This window comes from Rana temporaria, chromosome 6 (assembly GCF_905171775.1).
Source record: "Rana temporaria chromosome 6, aRanTem1.1, whole genome shotgun sequence".
Classification (NCBI taxonomy): domain Eukaryota; kingdom Metazoa; phylum Chordata; class Amphibia; order Anura; family Ranidae; genus Rana; species Rana temporaria.
In genome coordinates this window covers 124,853,993-124,879,501 of record NC_053494.1, presented here as the reverse complement: position 1 = coordinate 124,879,501, position 25,509 = coordinate 124,853,993, and the positions used below count along the sequence as shown (strand labels likewise).

Here is a 25,509-nt window from a genome sequence, read left to right as displayed (position 1 = left end):
GGCTAGTAAAAAGAAATGGGAAGAGAATGAATGTTATCACAGACTTTCAGATATTCCTGGAATGCCTTGCTGCATTTTTTTATTTATTTTTTTGCCATTTATTGTATACTGGCAAACAGATGCTGTGAGCCCTTAACATCTTAGAGCTAAAGAGAGAATGACAACCGAATTCTAAACGCCGTGAAACATATTTAACAGTGTACTCGCAATGCTACCCGGGACAGAATGACTTTCTACTCAGGGAAGTGGCTGGAGAGCGTTCAGTTCTAGGCAGGAGAATTTCCAGTCTGTGAGGAGTAAGTGGAGCACAAGCCATTTTACACATCAATTACCTTTATACTATGCGGACATGTTTATTAGTGTCAGGAAATCTAACGGCTCGTGTTCTTTCTTCCGTGATCAGAGGTACTCAGTGAGGAACCGCCATCCTTTTAAATGGTGTTTCTTTGATATGTGTTACAAGGCTTTGTTATTACAATTTTGATAAGATTGGTATATGTAGGACAGTGAGCCTACAGTAAAATTTGGTCTAAAACTATTATAATACAGTATTTATTTACCGTGTTTCCCCGAAAATAAGACCGGGTCTTAATTTTGTCAGCCAAAAACACACTAGGGCTTATTTTCGGGGTAGGGCTTGCCATGCAATGTGCTATCTTCCCAGTGGTTATAAAATTACAGAATCCCCTCTGTCACAGGATCACATAATGAAAAATGTGTGTGTAGCGCCCTCTACCATAGGTAGGTGCTAAAATAGTATTTTTGTGTCTCAGGTATCAGTATAGGCAAATTTAGGCAGGCTTGTGCTCTAAGCAGGCCTGTTTGTTTTGATCTGGGACTGGGAGTGTTCAGTGTAGCAGTGGGTGTGGCCACCTGTGCTCTAGTTCTGAGGTGCCTCCCCTTTTTTCAGAGGAGAATGTTCTGAGAAGGAGGCAGGACCTGGGACTGGAGTGGCAGGCAGCTTGTGTGGGAGATCTGACCAATCCTCAACTAGGGTTGGCAGGGGGAGGGCCTCCTATATAAACTGAGGTAACATGCCACTGTGGCAGTTGTCAGCTGGGAGAAGTGGAGGATGGAGTACTAGACAGTGCAGGGACCCCACCCCGGCGAAACAGCCTGGGAGAGTGGCTGGAGGCTGTTGGAACGTACGTCCAGATAAAATCCTCCATCAAGGACTTGGGGCAGGAAGAAGGACGGTAAGTGTACCACAGGGAGTCTGTGAGAGAGCTTTGTCATTACAAGGCCAGTGATGAGGAGTCCTGGATCAGAGGAGAGAGAGACTGTGGGGAAATGTGTCAAATTGATTTCGCCTGAGGGCACAGGATTTGCAAGTAGGACTATCTGTGCTGGGATCAGTAGTCCAAGTACAGAGCTGTTAAACTACTAGGCCCCCCGGGGAGGGGTTCTGCAGGCCTCGGGCCTAGTAAATACGCAGTCAAATGCCACCAAGTACAATTAATTACAGAAGCTGCTGGGACTTATTCAGAGTAAGGCCTAGTGGGCTGAAGATGGCGGGAGTACTAATTTGTGACAGGAAAGTGATGTGCAGGAGGTGAAGTTCTGAGGTGAAAAGTCTGTCAGAATTAGGGTCTGCCATTTTTTCCATCCGGGGAGTACAACTTACATACTGCTATATTTTTCTTGAAGATATGAAGTAAAACGCTTGCACATGTAAAGCTGAATTTGCTTTACATGACAAGCACTAATTTACCCCATCCAAGTTATATCCCCCAAATAAAACAAAACAAAACAATGCAAATGACTGTTCATTGTCTCCAAATGGATGAATGGAGAGTCAGGCAGCAGGGGGATGTGTGGATATTCTGAACTCGTGGTAGTGCACCGCTTCATGTGCATTTCTACAATACAACAGTGCAAATACCTTGTTCCATAGCTTGCCTGGGCTGTCTTTCACCGAGACCCCCCACTGACACTCACTTCAATGGCCTGCCTGAGCCGCCTTCAATTGCTACAATTAGTGCAGAGTAGAAGATAGCCGGACAGGTTGGGGTAGAGCGTTTCAGAGGATGGGAGAGGCTCTGGAGAAATCCTGGAGATGTGCATAGGGGGAGGAGACAAGGGAGCTTAAGAGCAGGAGGTCTTGAGAGGAGCAGAGAGGACAGTTTGGGTGATATTTGGAGACAAGATTGTTGCAAATTTTCCTGACACCAAGAGAAAAATTGACGGGGAGGAATCTCCAGCTGATTGACAGCCTTGGCTCTGTTTCTGTGTGCTGTGTGAAGGGGGTGTGTCCCTTCCCTCCAATCAGCTCTCAGCTCTCCTCACTGAGCTCTGCAGAGTGTAATTTCAGCTCCCTGTCCCCTGCATTCTGAAAGCTCAGACAAGCTGTATAAATATTGAGCTTTGAATTGCTGCAGAGAAGAGAGAGTTGCAGATAGAGAGGTACATCTTATATATGAGGATTTGTTTAACCTCTGTGTATCACCTGAGGTCACTTTACTGGGTATATGTGAGGGTTTACAACCACTTTAAAGTTTTACCATTGTAGAATAGTTTTGGTAGTTAAATGTTTAACAAGTTCTATACCTTTAGACCAAAAAAGATGGACAAATGAGGAGGAAAGAGCGACAGAGGGATTTTGTTTAAAATAAGGGACAATCCCTCTAAATGAGGGGCAGAAGGGAGGGAGAGGATGAGAAGCATAACCCATAGGCATACCTCCCAAATTTTGAGATGGGATTGAGGGACATCTATTAACAAAAGTTTGTAGGCATAGGACACACCCCCGCCAAGCCCCCATTAAAGAAAAATTATGCAAAAAAAAAGATTAGTTCAACTTTTTTATACAACTGTACAGGGAGTGCAGAATTATTAGGCAAATGAGTATTTTGACCACATCATCCTCTTTATGCACGTTGTCTTACTCCAAGCTGTATAGGCTCGAAAGCCTACTACCAATTAAGCATATTAAGTGATGTGCATCTCTGTAATGAGAAGGTGTGTGGTCTAATGACATCAACACCCTATATCAGGTGTGCATAATTATTAGGCAACTTCCTTTCCTTTGGCAAAATGGGTCAAAAGAAGGACTTGACAGGCTCAGAAAAGTCAAAAATAGTGAGATATCTTGCAGAGGGATGCAGCACTCTTAAAATTGCAAAGCTTCTGAAGCGTGATCATGGAACAATCAAGCGTTTCATTCAAAATAGTCAACAGGGTCGCAAGAAGCATGTGGAAAAACCAAGGCGCAAAATAACTGCCCATGAACTGAGAAAAGTCAAGCGTGCAGCTGCCAAGATGCCACTTGCCACCAGTTTGGCCATATTTCAGAGCTGCAACATCACTGGAGTGCCCAAAAGCACAAGGTGTGCAATACTCAGAGACATGGCCAAGGTAAGAAAGGCTGAAAGACGACTACCACTGAACAAGACACACAAGCTGAAACGTCAAGACTGGGCCAAGAAATATCTCAAGACTGATTTTTCTAAGGTTTTATGGACTGATGAAATGAGAGTGAGTCTTGATGGGCCAGATGGATGGGCCCGTGGCTGGATTGGTAAAGGGCAGAGAGCTCCAGTCCGACTCAGACGCCAGCAAGGTGGAGGTGTAGTACTGGTTTGGGCTGGTATCATCAAAGATGAGCTTGTGGGGCCTTTTCGGGTTGAGGATGGAGTCAAGCTCAACTCCCAGTCCTACTGCCAGTTTCTGGAAGACACCTTCTTCAAGCAGTGGTACAGGAAGAAGTCTGCATCCTTCAAGAAAAACATGATTTTCATGCAGGACAATGCTCCATCACACGCGTCCAAGTACTCCACAGCGTGGCTGGCAAGAAAGGGTATAAAAGAAGAAAAACTAATGACATGGCCTCCTTGTTCACCTGATCTGAACCCCATTGAGAACCTGTGGTCCATCATCAAATGTGAGATTTACAAGGAGGGAAAACAGTACACCTCTCTGAACAGTGTCTGGCAGGCTGTGGTTGCTGCTGCACGCAATGTTGATGGTGAACAGATCAAAACACTGACCGAATCCATGGATGGCAGGCTTTTGAGTGTCCTTGCAAAGAAAGGTGGCTATATTGGTCACTGATTTGTTTTTGTTTTTGAATGTCAGAAATGTATATTTGTGAATGTTGAGATGTTATATTGGTTTCACTGGTAAAAATAAATAATTGAAATGGGTATATATTTTTTTTTTGTTAAGTTGCCTAATAATTATGCACAGTAATAGTCACCTTCACACACAGATATCCCCCTAAAATAGCTAAAACTAAAAACAAACTAAAAACTACTTCCAAAAATATTCAGCTTTGATATTAATGAGTTGTTTGGGTTCATTGAGAACATGGTTGTTGTTCAATAATAAAATTAATCCTCAAAAATACAACTTGCCTAATAATTCTGCACTCCCTGTATAGATCAGACCAAAATAAGGGGAAAAGAGGGACAGAGGGACTTTGTTCCAAATCAGGGACAATCAGGGACAGTTGGGAGCTATGCCGATATGCTTTATAAAAATAGAAAAAGCTCATGCATGCAGCATTTCAAAACTATATATATATTTTAAGATTGAGCTTCAGGCAAACAGCTAAATACCCAGTTATATGTATATGTGATTAGACAGTGATTGAAGTTGGTAAATGAACAGCAACAGACTGATGAGGTGATCTCTCTCTGCTCTCTCCTCCTGTCAACAATTTCCATATCAGTACCGTTGAATGGGGGACACCTGATTTTCCCCTACTGCCATCTCTGCCTCACCCCTGTGCTGTCCAGGGGGATTCCAAGATACTTAAGTCAAGTCAAAGTTAAGCATACCAGTTGTATAGGGGCTCCTGTACATGGCTGATTATGGCCATACATCGCCCAGGTCAGCTTTTTCCTGTGGCAAGTACGTCCAGATGTTTCCATTCATCCAGAAACAGGAAGCCTGTACAAACCAATTACAGATTGACACTGTCCACGACTCTCCACGGGTATTGGCATGACTATTGAGCTATGATTAAGCACTAGTTTCAGTGCGAAACGCGTCAGGGGTCAGATTTTTATTTCATTTTGCTGTGACTTGTAGCGCTGTCCTTCTTTTAATAAAATCTACAATTTGTTCAGAGTGCGGCTGTCCAGAGACAATTTTTGTTCCAGATGTTTCCGTTCATCCAGAAACAGGAAGCCTGTACAAACCAATTACAGATTGACACTGTCCACGACACTCCACGGGTATTGGCATGTAATTGCACATGGCGAAATTACTTGAGGTTAGAGATGGATGTGCGCTTCTGAACACAGACAGTTTGCGCCCAGGGGTACACATCCATCCATAACCACAGGTAATCACTTCATGAAAGATTTTTTTTTTAACCAATGAATAAGGGAATTCATTTTCTTAAAATACCTGCCTGGAGTTCAGTTTTAAGGAAAGGCATGTTATGTTAAATCATGGAATAGGTTGGCTCCAGTATTGACAAACGGTAGAAGAAAGCCCTGTACAGATAACTGCATCAGGCTCCCAGACACATTAGTGTAACATATTGTATGCATTGTGGCATATGGATGCATAGCTCCCAACTGTCCCTGATTTCGAGGGACTGTCCCTGATTTGAAGCAATGTCCCCTTGTCCCTCATTCCTCCTCATTTATTCCTTATTTTGGTCTGATCTATAGAGTTGTATATAAAATGAACTTTTTATCTATCAAAAAGTGTTTTCCAGTCCTAAACCTTTCATCTGATTTCTAAACTGCTGTACAGTGGAACCTCGGTTTAAGAGTAACTTGGTTTGAGAGTGTTTTTTGTTTTGCGATCAACTTTTTTTAGACAAGCAGAATTCAAGCTAAATATGCCTGCAGTACCTCATTTGGCCTGAGGTACGGGGGGCGCAGAAGCCGAGCAGAGCCGAAAATAGGCCTGCAGTACCTCATTTGGCCTGAGGTACGGGGGCGCAGAAGCCGAGCAGAGCCGAAAATAGGCCTGCAGTTCCTCATTTGGCCTGAGGTACGAGGGCGCTGGAGCCGAGAAAAGCCGAACATTGGCCTGCAGTACCTCATTTGGCCAGAGGTATGGGGACGCAGAAAACGAGCCAAAGTCTCCTTGGGCCTTTTCGGCCGTTTTCAGCGCTCTCTGGTGCCCACCACCTCTGGTATTGCATCCCATTGAAGTCAATGCGGAACAAATTATTTTAGTTTCCATTGACTTCAATGTGAAAACTCGCTTTGATATGAGAGTACTTTGGATTATGAGCATAGTCCTGGAACGGATTATGCTCGTAATCCGAGGTTCAACTGTATTTGTAAATTCCAAAAGCCAATATAAAGGAATAGTAGTGGTAAAACAAGCACTTTGGGTTTAACCAATCTTGTTTTTTTGTACAATTCTCCTTTAAGGGGGCCTGACAAAGGGTGTGTCCTATGCCTGCATACTTTTGCTGGTAGGTGTCCCTCATTCCAATCTCAAAAAGTTGGGAGGTATGTGGATGTCCTTATCAATAGAATTGTCTCTGGTTTGCGGTTTCTTTACTATGCAGGATGGGACACCATGACACTTGATCAGAAAACATTTTGAAAGGCTTTTTAGTATAACTTTATCCATGTCAAAGCAGTTATAATATATAAATAACAGTAGTTATAATATAAAATAACAGTTCCACACTAAGTTAAGGTTTGTTGGAAATGACTCCTCTAGTAATGCTGTAACTTGGACTAGCAGCTCTACTCTGATGTCTGATATTCTCTAAAATGGAAGAAGCTCCTGGAGTGACCGCAATTTACTCTATGGTTTTTAAAATAAACATTTGGGATGAGACTTTTCCAGAGCACTTCAGAGGCTGTGAAAAGTAGGATGTTTATCACAGCTGCCAACATTATAATTATAATAATTTCCAGAGAAGCTTATATCTAAGTATGAAGCTGCACTGACTTCTCCACAAGCCTGTATGTCTTAGGGCCCGTGAGGAAACCTCAGGTTCTCTTTACATGTGATGAAGTTTCCTATTTGTTTATATTTACTTTTATGAAATTGCATGATCTAGCTCAGGGGTCTCCTAGGGCCATATTGTCTATCTTACAAATTTTTTTGGGCAAAAAAAAGTTTTAAGAGTTTTATAAATGAATTAATTAAATTGAATCGAATACATTTTACCTTGAACTTTTTTGTAACTAGCATTCTGTGCTTCAGAACACGAGAAAGAACTTGGATAAAACAAAACAACTTGGGTAACTTACCTGGTAGCAGAGCCTGTTATGATAAGGAAGCAGAGATGGACTGGCAACTCATCAGGCCCCCGGGCAATAGGAGATTATGGGGCCCTCGGTCAATAGAAGATTATGGGGGCACCCAGGCAATAGATTATGGGGCCACACAGTATACACACACATACAGTATACACACACAGTATACATACACACAGAATACACATACACACACTGAAAAGGTACTGGAGAGGCTGAGCAGCTATAATCTTGGGATTTAAAAAAAAAAAACACAGATTTTTACATACTGTCCATGGTTTTACTGAGGCTGGCAACCCTGATGGGGCCCCCTAGTGGCATGGGGCCCTCAGGCAGTGCCCGAGTGCCCCAATGTTTAGTCCGCCCCTGTAAGGAAGTCCTCTCTTACACCTCTGACTCGGGGCCCCTGGTAGTGTAAACAGGAGGCGCAAGAGTACGGAGTGGCACAAGTGCCTGTAAGTCTTGCTAGCAGCAGGGTATGTGTCCATGCTGGGCGGGTGAAATCATCAGAATGCTGCCCAGTTTAAATAGCCCATTTGGCACTAACATTTGTCACACATGCTTGTGAGTGTCGGCGCATAGGAGTATGCGCGCTTCCACAGGTGTGCGCATAAGCAAGTGCCCAATTTCTGCGCACACAAAAGGGAACGTGTATTAGCCTGTGCACAGAAGTTGATCCAGAGTAGCCTTGTTGGCTATTGCCATGCCCTTCCTTACACCCTCCTTACATCAGGGTCCCATCTGGGGTCCTAATGTAAGGGATGACTCTGATGGGGGCTCTCACGTAACCTGCACTGGAGGCTGGAGGGGAGGGAGGTTGTGGATGTTGTACAGAAATGGAGACTAAAGGCTGACCTGAAGACCTATTTGGGACCTTGTGTGAGAGGACACTGATCCTAGCTGTGGGACAGCGGGTTGGATTTGGCCCATGGGCCTTAGTTTGGAGACCCTGTGATCTAGTTAAATGCAATGATATCATAGCACTGTATGTAATGATTTAATTGCAACAACCAATCAGGATTCTTGTTTGATTCTTCCATAAAGTGAAATGCAAAAGCTGATTGTTCTTGCTGTTGGCAATGGCTTTGTTCTAATTTGTTTTCTTTTGTTTTAATATATCAGCCTCAAAATTCTCATCTGCATTTCCCAAAATATTTATAAAGCAGTGAATGGGACATTCAGCAAACATTCACTGCAGGTGAATCAATCACTTTAAATTCCAAACACATATACAAGCAGAGTAATTTGTTGCCCCACATTGGTATGTTAGGTGCCATTCAGAATAAGTTGAACCGCATCACACCAATGTGCAATTCTGTTGTAGTAACATGCCGTAAACTGGGAAAGGCTAATGCCCCGTACACACGATCCGAATATCGTACGACTTTTTTCGCTTAATAGTCGCAAGTAGAAATTAAATAGGTTATTAAAGTCAGGAAAATTCTCGTACGACAGAAAAAAATAAATCGGAAGTGATGTCATATGTTGTAATATATTTGTATTGTATTTTCAGACAACAACTGTACTGACTAAATGAAAATCGTATGATCTGGTACCGTACGAGAAATTTTTTCATGCATGTTCGATAAAATAATATCGGATGAACTGTCATGATCGGCTCTCGAAAACTCTGTACTAACGATCCGATTATCGTACGATTCTTCCTCAGATTACATTTTTCGTACGATATTCGGATTGTGTGTACGGGGCATTACACTGCCTCTGTACTGCCCAGAATGTTTGTGTTTAAAATGATACATTTTAATTTTCCCACAGATACAGTCACTTCACTGTTTGGTGGAGTAATATAGGATGGCCCATAACACATCTGTAATGGCTGGGTTATTTGGTGATACGGAATGTAATTATTTTCTGTTAGTGAAGTCTTGTTTTTTTTGTTTCCATAGACCTGCCTGGAGCTGGAACGGTATTTGCAGACCGAACCAAAGAAGATGTCAGAAGCTTTTGGGGAGGATTTAGACTGTTTCTTAAACAGCTCAATTCCTCAAGGTCCAGATGGTTGTGCCCGTAAACTAGATCCAATTGTAATTCCTGTGGACATCAGCGCGTACGAGAAGCGCCCTAGTATGGATATTTTACTATCACAAGACAAACTTCTGTCAGAGACCTGTGTCAGCCTACAGCCTGCAAGCTCCTCTACAGAGTGTTACACATCGGTAAACCAGGCACAGCTTAATGCTGTTACATCCCTAACGCCACCATCTTCCCCAGAACTCAGCCGACACCTTGTCAAAACGCCACAGTCCCTCACTGCTTTGGATGGAACTGTGACATTAAAACTGGTTGCAAAAAAGGCCTCTGTGAGCTCTGGAAAGGCCACAGAATCCGCGTCAGCTGGCATTACATCAAAATGTGGGCTAAGTGACAATGAACAGTCTGGAAATGCAGGAGAAGCCTCACCTGAAAATAAGAAGAGAGTTCATCGGTGCCAGTTTAATGGCTGCAGGAAGGTCTACACCAAGAGTTCTCACTTAAAGGCCCACCAGAGGACGCATACAGGTATGCATATGCCCTTAAAATGTATCTAAAGCTAATTCTTTTTTTTCTTGTTCTGATTAAACTGGGAAAGGTTTGAATCCTTTGCTAGGTTTTTACTGTTGTCTGTGTCTCTGCTACGCTCTCTATTGGTCCTGATGACTAGGGATGAGTTTGGATTCGGTCCGAACCCCAAAGTTAGCTGTCTTTGCTGGGATAATGATCTGCACGGCAAACAGGCTCTATCCAGTAGCTGCACTTTTAGTAAGGGGCAGGCATGCTCATGACATCATTGACCGAATATGGCCATATGGCCCAGCAATGACCGCTAACTTCCAGGTTTGGACTAAGTTTGGTTGAGACCAAACACAAGCTTAAATCCAAGCTTATCAGTACTGATGACCACTGTCACCAGGACTCAAAGTGAGAGAAAGTCCAACATTTGTTGTCACTGGAACCTGAATAATCTTCCAAAGAGTACACTTGTTTCAGTCTGAATTCCAGGAATTTAGCAACTTTGCAAAAAGGGCAGGCACACTATGAGTTAAGTCGAATTAGGTGCATGTCACCTCTGGGACGTAACCCTATTATTTGTATGTGACAGGTTTATTGCACTCCCAGAGGATACACTCAAGCTGTGAGAGGAGATAAGCATACAGAGCAGCTATGCCTGCCCCTCTCCTTTGCTGCCCATTCACAGAAGCCTTTGTATTTTGTAAATTAGTTCACATAATACAAAGGCGTCTTTGAATGGGCAGAAGAAGCAAAGGGAAGGGCATGGCACCACAGTGTGCAGCATCAGAGCTCCGGAAGTTATCTTCCTGGAGCACAATAAACCTGTCAGGTGTGTGAATAACAGAGATAGGTTTACAAGGAGGCAGGCACCTTGTTAGACTTAACTCATGGTATTCCTGCAGTTTTTGGAAAGTAACTGCATTCCTGGAATTCAGTTTTTAGTAACAACTATCTAAGAAAAGATTCTACTTCCTTTGGAAACATCTCTTATATCCTGCTGTGTCTCAAGACAGGAAGTAATGTAAATTTTCCTCAGGTGGGCACAGACTGCAAAACAATGCAGTTAAAGGAGTTTTAAAGGAAACCCAAGGCCACAGCATACACTTTCATTTTAGAATATCAGCATTGTAATAGCAATACAAACAATAGTTATGTATGACAATCCAATATAGGTTTACTTGAAAAATATATTTTCATGTTAAGAGTGCTGCCTGTCTGCTGGCCATCTCTTTTTACAACTTTCTGTATTCTCTTCATGCTTTGCATCTTCTCCTCTGCTGTTTACGTTTAATTTCTAAGGACTATATATCCCATGGTACCTTGCTGCCTGCAAGAAGTGATTCCTGTAATGACTCTGCCCCATGAAACTCCTCCTCTCAGCTCCTCTATAGTGCAGAAGGCTCTGTGAAATGTGTGACACAGCAGTGCATAGCAACAGGGCACAGTGATCAGGTGTCACAGAATACGAGGATGTAAATGTGTAGGGATCTTCACAAAGTACGTTTATAAACTTCAGGATTATTCAGATGAATACGAAAAGACTAACAATAATTGAAATAGAGTGTGAAAATTATAATACACATAAATACACTTTAGCTTTTTCCTACTTTATCTAAAACGAAGAAAAAAAAAATTGCCCTTGGACACACTTTAATGTTTTACTGTGGCCTTTGTGTAATAGCACAGTTGTTTTATGTTGGCTGGAAGGAAAGATGTTCGCTCAGAAGGTATCTATCAGGTTTTGGACTAATCTGGTCTGTACTGTGTTCCTATCATATGCATCTTGCCACTATGATCCTGGACAAACAGTACTAAAGCCTTAATTAATGGAAAATAGGAACACAAAACACCAGCCAGGAAGATGAAACTGAATGCATTATGCTATTTTGGTGCTTGGAGAAGGTTTTATTAGATTAAAGGTACAGAGGTTGCTTTGTCAGTGAAGTCACACATTTCAGCAGGTTTAACCACAAAAGAGTTGTGAAAAACAATATATTTTCTACAGTGTCTGATATTATTTTATTTTTACTGGCTGTGAGAAATCTACAGTGATAGATTTATAGATTTATAAGCTTTATTGTTTATACTGGAGCAACCTAAAAAATATACTATAACATGAGTGTAAAAATAACAATATTTGCTGCAAAAAAAAGTTTATAGATAAACAATGGAAAATCCAAAAAGTGCAGTTAAAAGAGAAATGTTTTTTTTTTTTTTTTTTTGGGGGGGGGGGATATTTATACTTTCCTTGGAGGATTCAGCATCAGAACGATGTTGCAGTGGTCCCCCGGTGTCTCTGCACTGAGCACCGAGCCACCGAACACCGCCGATGGCTCGGTTCTCTCACCTCCCTGAGAGGAGAGCTGCTGACTGTCAATCTGGCTCTCAGCGACTTGCTGAGGGGCTGAGCCAACTGCCAGTCCAGGCATCTGGGTGGATCCTGACTGTAAAGTGGGGATTTTTTCTAAGTCTGGATCAGCTGAGTGATGTTTTTTTTGTATTCAACTTGCACGCTGAAAGAAAATACTGACCCTTGTACAGCCAGCTTTAGTGCAATTAATAATTACCTGTTTTTATTATTCAATAAAGCCATATTTAAAAGGCTGTTTTCTTCTCCAACAACACCTGAACTTGTTTTAAACAACAGTTGATGGCAGATGTTCAGTGCTATTGAGCATCATCATCTACACTCATTTGAATGCAGGTTGACTAGTTGTTTGTTAGTTATTTAGTGGTCCAAATTGGCACACCATTGTATCTAATAGTAAAGCACTTGGATGTCATGGTCTACACATGGCAGCAGATCAAAATGTATCTAAACTCAAGAACACAAATGTAATACATACCAGCCCTTAGAATCAGTGGCTACATTCCATTTTCATGCTTTTTTGCCTAGAATTTAAAATTCCAGAGTAACTGCAAGATTTTCTTTCCGCCATGAGGCAGGTTAGTTTTCCCAGTTACATATGTCTATCTTCATCTGTAAGAGCTAATATAGTTTTAACCGGCCTCTGTTAGTTTGAAAGAGCATTAGTCTAAGGCAGGGGTAGGCAACCTCAGCACTCCAGCTGTGGTGAAACTACAAATCCCATCATGCCTCTGCCTCTAAAGCCTCGTACACACGATCGGATTTTCCGCAGACAAAGCTTCTGACTTTTATCTAAAGCGCGTTGGTCACAAACTTGTCTTGCATACAAACGGCACACAAGTGTTGGCCAACAAACAGGAACGTAGTGACGCACTACGTGTTTTTTCAGCTCTTGGGCACCTTCTGGTTTGGGTACCTTCTGCTAATGTTGTGTTTGGTTTGAATTGCCTCCGAGCATGCATGTTTGTACTGTGGACTTTTGTCTACACACGATCGGAAAATCTGACAACAGACAGTTGTCCGCGTAAAATTTTAAAGCCTGCCATCCAACATTTGTCCATGCAAAATCCGACAACACTTGTCCGATGGAGCGCACAAACGGTCAAATTTTAGGCCAACAGTCTGTCAACACACAATTCCCGTCGGAAAATCCGTTCATGTGTACAAGGCTTAAGAGTCATGCCTGTGATTGTCATGCAAGGTCTCATGGGTAGTTTCATCACAGCTGGAGGGCCAAGGTTGCCTACCCCTAGTCTAAGGCTCTGTTCACATCTATGCAAGTGCAAAGAAGTGTGTGTGTGCAGTTTTGCACATTGCCATGGATTGGGTTTAGGGCAACCCATTGATTTCAACAGGCTTCCCAACAGACGAAAAACATAAAATGGAGCTGCACCTAAACGCATGGTACCGTGTACATTGACCACATCCATTTATCACTTTCTTGGTGGCTATCAACCCCACTTCACACTCGGGGAGGAATATTTTTTTAACCCAACTACACACACACACACCTATGGATGGAAGTTATTTTCAGTAACAATTATAATATAAAAAAATTATTAATAATAATCATAAAAAAAAAATACTGCACTGCGGGAAAACAAAGGGTTAATAACACTGTGCTATATAAAACAAAACACAAGGGTTTAATAGCGGAGCACATAGTGCGCTATGGCGATACATGGGCATAATAGCTTTGTGCTATAAAATAAAATTTGAGGCTTTAATAGTAGCAAACTACAGCAAAAGATGGGGATAATAGTGGCATGCTTTGATAGAGACAGGCCTACAGGGGCCTAAGTTCTAGTAATATGTTTCTCTAAACAGCAGTGACTTTACAATACGTAGGCAAAAATGGCAATTCTGACAATTTATGGGCCACAAATGAGCAATCATATGCAATACACAGGCAACAAATCGCCAAATGTTACAAAAGGAGGGCAAGAAATGGTCAAATGTTACAACATGGATCCTGAGCCAGGATAACACACAGGTAGTTGTGACAATATGCAGATAACAAAAAATACAATAATATGGTAATAAAAATGGTAGACACATCCACAGACACACAAAGAACACATACTGAGGTGCTGATGAAAAATGAAGCTGGATCATCAGGTGAAAATAAAGGTAAAAAAGCTAATGCAACCATCACATTTATGGATTGGTAAACTGCAAAATCTTCAGTTGTTTTTACCGTATTTGCCGGCGTATAAGACGACTGGGCGTATAAGAAGACCCCCTAATTTTCCAGCTAAAATGTCGGTTTTGGAATATACTTGCCGTATAAGACGACCCCCTTCCTACTAGTCTGTCTGGAAGCTGAGGGGTAGCCGGAACAACCGCTGACAGGAATCTCACTGTGCCATTGCATACCTCACTGTGCCATTGCATACCTCACTGTGCCATTGCATACCTCGACGATCCCATACCTTATCCCTGTATGCAGAGTCAGTCAGACTGCGGGCGTCCATTATTCGAAAGCCGCGCCTCCTCCTTGTGCTGTTCCTTGATAGGCGGAACACTCAGTTTCCCAGCAGAGCCTGTGTTCGGTGTTCCGCCTATCACGGATGTCCTCTCGTCCGAGGCCGAGGATCGACCTCATTCACCCAGCTGGTTGAATGAAAAAAAACTGACTCATCTATGGGCTGCTTTACTTGAACAAGTTTGTCAATACTGCTACCTCTTTTTAAGCTGAAACTATAATGTTTCTTGTTGGGAAATAGATCACTCCATTACCTTCCAGCACCATTGTAGAGCCACTTCCAGCACCTGGCACTTTTTTACTGCCGCTTGCTCCCATGTGTCATGAAATATTTTTTTCTAAATGACTAGGACAGTTGGCAACCCAGAATTTTGCCGACACACCCCTCCACCCAGGGACTCCAATGTCATCAGTCCCACATTTAATTGTTATTGTCTACATATTTGGTCACTTATAATAAATTTATATTAGTAAAGTACTACACTACATATGTAATTGCCTGTTATAACCCGGTAAATGTCACACCACTGCACCACAATAGCATGCACATGGTTGGAGGGTGGTTGTGGCATGGCCCCATTCACTTTAATGGGTTACGCTTGGTGGTAGTACTTCCTGCTGATTGCAACATTAGATATAATATAATTATAGAGTGTCACGGCATGTGTACAACCCCACGTGTGCAGCAGCCCCCCTCAGCCCCCGTAATATTTACCTGATCCTCATCTCCATCCAGCGATGTCCACAAGTGCCTCGGCCATCCGGGACTCTCCCTCCAGTCAGTTAGCCAATGAGGAGAGAGGGGGTGGAGCCAAACCGCGGCTCATGAACACAGGAAGCTGCTTTCTCGGCTTGGGTGCCCCCATAGCAAGCTGCTATGGCAGGAGGGAGGGGCCAGGAGGGCCAGCAAGGGAACAAAGAAGAGGATGATCTGGGCTGCTCTGTGCAAAACCACCTCACAGAGCAATTAAGTATAACATGTTTGTTTTTTTCAAAGAAAAAAAAACAAGACTTTAGTATCACTTTAAGAGGCGCTGCTCTCAGGGCATTACACAGGAAAAACATGTCTCAACTAAGTTGAATGATGGGATTTGGAGGGTACGGGATTATTGCGGTGCCAAAATAGAAAACAAACATATAATTTATGTTTGGTTTCTATTTTGGCACCGCAATAATCCTGTACCCTCCAAATCCCTTCATTCAACCAAACCAGGGATGAGGTGCCGTATCTTTACGAGGACCTTCAATCACTAATCCCTCATGTCTTAACTAAGTGTTTTTAACCATGCACCCGACTGCAAATGTAACAAGCCCTAATCTGTAAAATGACACCTTGGCAAGGCAAACCATAACTATAATACTATAAGGACCTGAGAGGGCAGATTTAACTACTTCTGGACAGCCCACCGCACATATACTGCGGCAGGGTAGCCCGGCTGTGCAAAACAACGTACCTGTGCAATGTTCATGCCTCGTGGTCTGGGGCATGTGCGCGTGCCACCAGCAACCCGTATCCGCTGTGATTGGACGCAGCAAGAGCAAATCGGCGGGTCCGGTGGCCATTAGGAAATGGCAGAACGGTGGTCTGCCTATGTAAACAAAGCAGGCCGCCGTTCTGTCATAAAGTAAGGCCGCCTACACCAGCCGTCCATCGGTTCGATTTTAAAGCAAGTTCTATAATTTTGGTCCGAAGGACAACAGACCGTTGGGCCGTACACACGGTCGGTTTGGACCGATGAAACTGGACTTCAGGCCGTTTTCATCGGTTTGGACCGACCGTGTGTACGCGGCCTCAGAGATAGGTCTGTGATTCCTTCTAATCAGGAACACCAATCTCTCTCTTTGTCTAGTGTCAGCATCCCCCACATAGTTAGAAAGCACACATAGGGAACACATTTAACCTTTTGATTGCCCCTGATGTTAAGCCCTTCCTGGCCAGTGTCGTTTACACAGTGACAGTGCATTTTTTTAGCACTAATCACTGTATTGGTGTCACTGGTCCCTAAAAAGTGCCACTTAGTGTCCAATTTGTCCACTATAGTGTCGCAGTCCCGCTAAAAATCGCTGATCGCCGCCATTACTAATAAAAAAAGAATCCCTAAATCTATCCCATTGTTTGTAGACGCAATAACTTTGCGCAAACCACTCAATAAACGTTTATTGAGATTTTGTTTCCCAAAAATATGTAGCAGAATAAAAATTGGTCTAAATTGATGAAGAAATTAGATTTTTTACATATTTTTATTGGAAATGTTTTGTAGCAGAACGTAAAAAAAACAATATTTTTTCAAAATTGTTGCTTTTTTTTGTTTATAAGGCAAAAATCACAGAGGTGATCAAATACCACCAATAGAAAGCTCTATTTGTGGGGAAAAAAGGACATCAATTTTTTTTGGTTACAACGTTGCACAACGGCGCAAAAAGTGACCTTTCCGGGCTGAATTGGTTAAGAAAGGAAGATTAGGTAGTAATTGATCTGAAAATTGGGAAAAGAGCCACAAAACCATATGTTGGCCTCTCTGCTAGATTTTTCAAAGAACATTTAAGCCATTTTGATTCCGTAAAAATGTTTAAAAATTTCAGAGCATCAAAATATATCTAAATATCTTTCACAAATGATTTCACCAGCATGCCAGTTTATGAAAATCAATGTATGTGAATTTAAATGTAAAGCTGTCAACTTTTAGGCAGCTTCTGTAGCATACAGAATAAAATCATCTTGCTCTTTCACGATCTGTCTAATCAGTGATAATTCATGCAGTGTTTTGTACCTTTTTATACATTTTACCTAAAAGAGGTTATTTTTGAAAATGTATATGTAAATATAAAGACAAAAACATTACAGGCAGGGCAGAGAGCGCAGTCATAATTACCAACCAATTAGATTTCAGTTTTTTAGCAAGTCAGAGCATTCAGAGCAATGGGAAATGATCATTGACATCGTTATAGAGTGCTGCACTTTACAAATTGCTTATTGTCTCATGAATGAAACATTAATATACTCTTTGCCATTCTGAAGCTTCCCTCCAACCACGTTGCATATTACAGTGGAACCTCGGTTTAAGAGTAACTTGGTTTGAGAGCGTTTTGATTTGCGAGCAACTTTTTTTTTTTTATTCTGACTCGGTTTGCGAGTGTTGACTCGCAAGATGAGCAGAATTCAAGTTAAATAGGCCTGCAGTACCTCATTTGGCCTGAGGTACGGGGGACAGAAGCCAAACAGAGCCAAAAATAGGCCTGCAGTACCTCATTTGGCCTCAGGTATGGGGAGCAGAAGCCGAGCAGAGCCAAAAATAGGCCTGCAGTACCTCATTTGGCCTGAGGTACGGGGGCGCAGGAGCCGAGAAAAGCCGAACATTGGCCTGCAGTACCTCATTTGACTTGAGGTACGGGGGCGCAGAAGCCAAGCAGAACCGAAAATAGGCTTGCAGTACCTCATTTGGCCTGAGGTACGGGGGAGCAGGAGCCGAGAAAAGCCGAACACTGGCCTGCAGTACCTCATTTGGCCTGAGGTACGGTGGCGCAGGAAACGAGCCGAAGTGTCCTCAGGCCTTTTTTAGCCATTTTAGGCGCTCTCTGGCCGCAGTATTTTATATATACTGTGATTCTGTACTTGCCAAATATGCTGTCGCAATCTCCCTCCACTCAGTCTGCCTTAAGCCATTTTAACTGTGGGCAGCTGAAGCTGCTGCCTGTTCACTTCCTGGATTTTTACAAACACACAGAGGCACACCTCCAGCTCTGCAGCTGTGATTGGCCCTCTTATGGCTCACCCCCTCCTCCCTTCCTGGCAAGCTCTCACATGAGGACTGCGATATTGTGGCGGACACATCGGACACTTTTGACCAATTTTTGGGACCATTCACATTTATACAGCGAAAAGTGCTATAAATATGCACTGATTACTGTATAAATGTGACTGGCAGGGAAGGGGTTAACACTGGGGGGTGATCAAGGGGGTAAATGTGTTCCCTGGGAGTGATTCTTACTGTAGGGGGAGGTGACCGATCTGTGTCCCTATGTACCTCCCTTAGCTTCGGGAGGTAACACCTATAACAAGGGCATTTTTTAACTGTGGTCAAGGCTGCACAGTTTGTTTTTATCTACAGGTGCCTCCTACTTGCATGGGCATTTTTTTTTTTGTGTGTTAATAGTGAACTAACCTTTAACCACTTACCCCCCGGAACATATTGCTGCCTAAAGACCAGAGTACTTTTTGCGATTCGGGACTGCGTCGCTTTAACAGACAATTGCGCGGTCGTGCGACGTGGCTCCCAAACAAAATTGGCGTCCTTTTTTTCCCACAAATAGAGCTTTCTTTTGGTGGTATTTGATCACCTCTGCGTTTTTTATTTTTTGCGCTATAAACAAAAATAGAGCGACAATTTTGAAAAAAATGAATATTTTTTACTTTTTGCTGTAATAAATATCCCCCAAAAATATATAAAAAAACATTTTTTTTCCTCAGTTTAGGCCGATACGTATTCTTCTACATATTTTTCGTAAAAAAAATCGCAATAAGCGTTTATTGATTGGTTTGCGCAAAAGTTATAGCGTTTACAAAATAGGGGGTATTTTTATGGCATTTTTATTAATATTTTTTTTACTAGTAATGGCGGCGATCAGCGATTTTTTTTTTCGGTATTGCGACATTATGGCGGACACTTCGGACATGTTTGACACATTTTTGGGACCATTGGCATTTTTATAGCGATCAGTGCTATAAAAATGCCACTGGCAGTGAAGGGGTTAACACTAGGGGGCGGGGAAGGGGTTAAGTATGCCTGGGTGTGTTCTTACTGTGGGGGGGGGGGGTGGCCTCACTAGGGGAAACACTGATTTTCTGTTCATACAGTGTATGAACAGAAAATCAGCATTTCCCCTGCTGACAGGAACGAGAGCTGTGTGTTTACACACACAGCTCCCGTTCCCCGCTCTGTACCGAGCGATCGCGTGTGCCCGGCGGCGATCGCGCCCGCCGGGCACACGCACGGGAGTCGGGGGCGAGCGGGGAGCGCGCACGCGCCTCCGGCGGCGCGCGCGCGCCCCCTAGTGGCGGCTATACGATAGGACGTATAGCTACGGGCTCTCGCCCAGGAGAGCCGACCTGCCGCCGTATAATGACGGTGGCTGGTCGGCTACTAGTTAAACAATCGTTGTCATAGTGACAGGTCCTTAAAGTTGCGGTAGTTAGAACTACAGTGGAACCTTGGTTTACGAGTAACACGGTTAAGGAGCGTTTTGAAAGATGAGTAACTTTTAGAAAAAAATCCTGACTCGGTTTGCAAGTGTTGTCTCGCGCAGGATTCAAGTAGATAATTTGTTCCGCATTGACTTCTATGGCATGCAGTACTGCATTTGGCCACTGGTGACACTCGGAACGGTTCGGAAATACTCTGAACCTTTCCATTCCTGAGTGTTTCCGAACCTTTCTGAGATCAGCTGAGCTGTCCCTGTGTATTTCTGAGGCTCTCTGGCGCCCCCCATCTCTGGCCACATGCGGTATTGCATGCCATAGAAGTCAATGCGGAACAAATTATCTTCATTTCCATTGACTTCTATGGGGAAACTCGCTGTGATATGCGAGTGCTTTGGATTACAAGCATTCTCCTGGAACAGATTATGCTCGTAATCCAAGGTTCCACTGTACCTGAATTTGTAGGTTTTGTCTGTAATATTACTGGAACTGGCGCAAATGCTTGCCTGAATTAGACGCAGGTAATTCTAAAGGGAACTACCATCAGAAAAGTGGCGCTTAGGCTTTATTGATCTCCCGTCATTGTGGTTTTTAATATTGATTTGAACAATTCTCTATAAAGGTGTCAGGATTTTACAACACATAATTGGTTTTCTTAATTAGTCACCCCCCCTCCCCCACATTTTACATTAGCAATCATGAGCTTATAGAGTTAAAATATATGTCTTCTTTGGATCTCCAGGGGCATGGAATAATAGCTAGAGGAGGTAAGGAACTATAATTAGGGATATACACAGTGCTAGGAGAAGGTGTTACAGAGGGAGTTGGGGCAGAGTAATGGAAAGGTGGGGGGGGGAAGAAGGAGAGAGGCACCATGATGATGCTGGTTGCTAGGTAACCCCATCAGCAGTAAATGCCGCCTGCTAATTGGCCAGCCTGTGAAAACCTGGGTACCAGCCCTAGCTTGTTTCTTTTCAGCCGCTCTGTTGCTAGACTACTGCATCTCTTCTCTCGCTCGCTCTACACGCTGACAGCTAATTGGCTGGCTGGCTGCTTGGTGTTTCTGCCGGGTACCAGTCTGAGCCTGCATCTCGCCTGTTATCCCTGGAGGCGGGAGGGGGAGGGGGAGCGAGGGAGTGAGAAGGATATGTCAGCAATTAATGGAGCACAAGTGTAAATTCTACACAATGTCTGCCACCTGCGGCCCCCCCTGAAACAGACTGAAAAATCCAAATCCTTTATGGCCGCGAGCACATCACAAGCTCGCCTTCCCCGGATTAGCTCTTGACTTTGTTGAAAGGCAAACGCAGAGACTTTCATTTTGTTGGACCTTTAAAAGGGAACAAGTAAAACAAAAGCTGACAAGTTTGCATATCTTTATCAGTTCCCCTGGCATCCGAAGGGTTACTCAGATCCCAGCTGCTGCAAGAAATAGAAGGTCAATAAATAGAATGGCGATGATAACGGAAGGATCGCGTTTTACTTTCTTTGTAATTCAGGGAATCGGCACGTAGGAACATCTGTAGGTTGCCGTTGCTGACCTGCTTCTGAAAATACCAACTGCCTGGCTGTAGCTGCCGGCAGTGATCATTTTATTCTGATGGAAAGGAAGCCTCCGCTCTTATAATACAATAGCGCAGTGAGACGGATCCCCTTAAAAATGTTTTTGTCATTTTAAATAGTTTACAAATAAATATCCAAAAAAAAAAAAATGATTTCTATAACTCATGCACACTGGATGTTAAAATAATGTTCTAAAAACGGCAGTAGCTTGTCAGTGAGTTTTTTTAGAGGTTTTTTTTATGCGTTTTCTGCGTTCGCAATTTTCAGCGTTTTTTGTTTTAAGAAAAAACGTTTTAGGCCAGGTCCACGTAGCGCCGCGCATTTTTACGTCCGGCGTAGCGTATCTCAGATGCACTACGCCGCCGTAACTTACAGCGTATTTCCCTTATCCACAAAGAATTTGCACCGTAAGTTACGGCGGCGTAGTGTAAATGTGTCGGCGTAAGGGCGCGCAATTCAAATCACTAAGTTGTGGGCGTGTTTTATGTTAATACGTCTTGACCCGACTTAAATGACGTTTTTTTTAACGGCGCATGCGCCGTCCGTGGGGGTATCCCAGTGCGCATGCTCCAAATTAACCCGCAACAAGCCAATGCTTTCGACGTGAACGTAATTCTACGCAAAGCCCTATTCGCGAACATTTTACCCAAATGTAAAATTCGACGCTGGCCCGACGTCCATACTTTACATTGAGTACGCCTCATATAGCAGGGGTAACGTTACGCCGAAAAAAGCCTTACGGAAACTACGTAAAAAAAATGCGCCGGCCGGACGTACGTTTGTGGATTGGCGTATCTAGCTAATTTGCATACTCGACGCGGAAATCGACGGAAGCGCCACCTAGCGGCCAGCGTAAATAATCACCTTAGATCCGACGGCGTACTAAGACGTACTCCAGTCGGATCTAGCCCAGCTTCAGGCGTATCTTGTTTTGTGGATACAAAACAAAGATACGCCGGAGCAACCTAGAAGTTACGCGGCGTATCAATAGATACGCCAGCGTAACTTCTTCGTGGATCTGGCCCTTTATTTTTTTCCAATGGATCAAAAATGTTAACAAATGCTGGTGAGCGAAGTTTTTGAGCGTTTATGGACGTTTAGCAGCGTTTATCAGCGTTAGAGCATTCTTACAGCTGAAAACCGTCTCTCAGAACCCAGAACAATGCATTGCAAAAAAGTTATAAATTGATTTGCATTTTAATTAGTGAAATATTTGATCCCCCTATCAAGCAAGATTTTTTCTTTTTTGCGCTATAAACAAAAAAGGATTAATGATTTAAAAAAAAAAATCTGCTATAAAACATATTCAATTTAAAAAAATAAAAAAAAAAGTCTTTATAAATTTATGCCAATATGTATGCCAATATGTATTTTGCTACACGTTTTTTGTAAAAAAAATCCCAATAAGAGTATATTAATTGTTTTTTACGGCTAGCATCTACAAACTATGGGATATTTAACAGTGGTAGGGGGCGCTAATGTGCTGGCAATAATCAGTGAAATGTCACAAACATCAAATAAACCTTTGCAACCTTTCACTGATTATTGCTAGCACATTAGCGCCCCCTACCACTGTTAAAAATCACTTAAGTTAGCATTGTCTATACTTTGAGGGGAGCATCTTTTTATTAATCACAAATTATTATATCTATATCGCGAGGCTCACACAATTATTAAACTATGGGATATATTTATGGATTTATTTATTTTTTTATACTAGTATTGGCGGCAATCAGCGACTTATAGCAGGACTATGATATTGCGGTGGACATTCTGACACTGACACTTTGCCTGGTCAGTAATCAATGCAAAAAATATGCACTGTCACCGTACTAATAACACTGGCTGGGAAGGGATTCAAATCTAGGGCGATCAAGGGGTTAACTGTGTGCCTTGCCATCGTTTGTGTTTTAACTGTGTGCTGCTTTTACTAGGGGAAGTAATGCATTCTAGTCCCTGCATTGCAGGAACACAGAATCCACCCCCCCCCGTTAGTCCTGAGATATGCCTTGTTTACATAAGCATATCTCAATTCTCTGTGTATTGCTGACGATTGGCGAGTGCCAGAGGACATCGAGTGCTCAGCACCTGCAGATGTAAATTATCACAGCAGAAGCGGCCCGACGGTGGCTTGGGCACGCCCCCCTGCAGGCAGAAGTGCGACAGACAGTTGCAGCCCTGTAGCAGATGGCAAGTGGTTAAAGTGGAACTAAACCCATCAATTTAATGGTTTTCCAAATCAGGTATGACATGAATGCTTGTACTCTCAGTTGAATTGTTAAGCTATCAAATGGCTGGTGTTATAACTGATCACATGTGCAACACCAGATCAAACAGAGGCTACAATGGCAGCTTCCTTGGCTGTAAGTGTTAGGAGGGTTTAGTTCCACTTGGGTACAGTGAAGTGCAACTATTTTGGAAATATTGGGAATAGCTATTTTAGGAATACCACTTGAAAATAAACTTTACCCCCGCTTAAACTTTTTCTTCATCCCCTCTTACCTTGATGGGTTATAAACATGCTTATGCCCAGCTGCACCTCACTACGCCATCGTTGTTGTTTTTATCATTGGGAGCTGGCTTTCTCTTCCAGGCTCTTACTACCAGCTCATGATGGCGAGCCATATCTGATGTGAATATCCCAGGAGGCTGCAGTAGCAGCATGATGTCATGTTCACTTTGGCAAGGCAGAGCTGAAAGGAGGGGACATAACCTAAAAAAAAGGTTAAAAAAATGCAGGAAAAAAAGTAACTTTTGTAGATTAATGAGCAATGGAGCAAAGGTTTATTTTGGAGTAAAAGTCCGCTTTCAGTGGCAACGACCCTGGAAATAATTTAGAAATATTAATTACTTTACTAGGCAAGCAATGTGTAGTCTTTATGATGCACATGTTTAGCTTAGTGTAGTGCTTTATGCATAAGTAATAATGCTCAAGGTATCTTTTGCTAGCTCCTAATAATCTCTCCTACTTCTGTGAATTCTCTGTGGCCATATTGTGGTATGTTCCTGAAATACCAAAATCAGGGAAATACCACACTGTAGCCACTAGATGGAGCTGACAAACATAGGAAGTATTAGACATATTATGGGTCATATTCATAAAAATTGTGTGAATGCTGGGACATTTAAACAGAATGTTTTCTTTTATAAACATACCAAAAAGAGTGCTTCTTGGCATATGAATCTTTTGACGCATCCCTCAGGTGATAAGCAGTAAAAGGAGGGCCTCCCTCGATCCTGATCACCTGGTCCCCTGTGACAGTTTCACCACATGTTTTTTTTATACCTCATGTAGCAGCAAAGACAGTACGTCCATGTACCCCTTTTTTCCTCTTGATTACACAGTGGTGCATAAAAACAACCCCCCCCCCCCAAAAAAAAAGTAAGACTTTACCCTGACCTACCAGGGCACAAGGCTCATGACGGGGGCAATACTCAACTTTATTCACCTAGCCAAAAGGCCTGGTGGACCCTGCTCCTTGTGGTCAACTGAAGCTGACCAATGAGTACTAGGTGAGGGGGTTCTCCCAAATAGAGACTCCCCTCAGGGGAGTTCAGGGGGGAAAGAAACTCAATGCCAACACATACTTCCCCTAGACTTCAGGGCAGGCCTGAGAACCCACACCCTCAATCCAGTGAGAAAAGAAATGCAGACAAAAGTGCAGAAGTGATGAGAACCTGAGAGAAAAATAAATTGAATTAAAAGGGCCGGTGCAGGTTCACTGCCTGGTAGCAAAAATTACCCACAAAAAAAAAACATAGTGATGTCACCCTGTGCCTTTTCACACAGTGGGTCCCCAGGCCCATAATGTTACTAAGAGGGGTGTGACCAACTACCAGGGGCACTGGCACAGAGAATTCTCTGCCTTCCCAACCCATGGCCAGACAAGGTAGACCCATTCAAATCAGGACGCTCTGGGCATGGGCGTCCGCTCCAAAGGGCAAGGGGGGACCATTGCCCCTCCCTGGAATCAAGAAGGTGTTGAAGAGCAGGGCTCCAGCGTTGCAGTTGTGGAGAGGGGGTACACAGTAGTGACAAAGAGATATTAAAAGATGCAGGAGGCACAGTGGGGTGTTTTTACATTTTAACGTGGGGGGGTCGCTTTTAACCCCTGCTAGCAGTCGAAGAAGGGAAAAATGCGACTGTGTATCGCTGCTGCCGAAGCGCCCCCCCCCCTGAAAAAAATTCAGCGGACGCCTATGG

General features: G+C 43.1%; 1 protein-coding gene across 1 annotated transcript in view; it reads left to right on the top strand.

Annotated features, from left to right (window-relative positions):
• KLF7 (Kruppel like factor 7) overlaps nucleotides 1-25,509 on the top strand; it is a 217,701-nt gene that overhangs the window by 136,512 nt on the left and 55,680 nt on the right. The window contains exon 2 of the mRNA XM_040357318.1: nucleotides 9,089-9,701. Within this exon, the coding sequence (XP_040213252.1) occupies nucleotides 9,089-9,701 (613 nt within the window). The remainder of the gene's footprint in view (nucleotides 1-9,088; nucleotides 9,702-25,509) is intronic.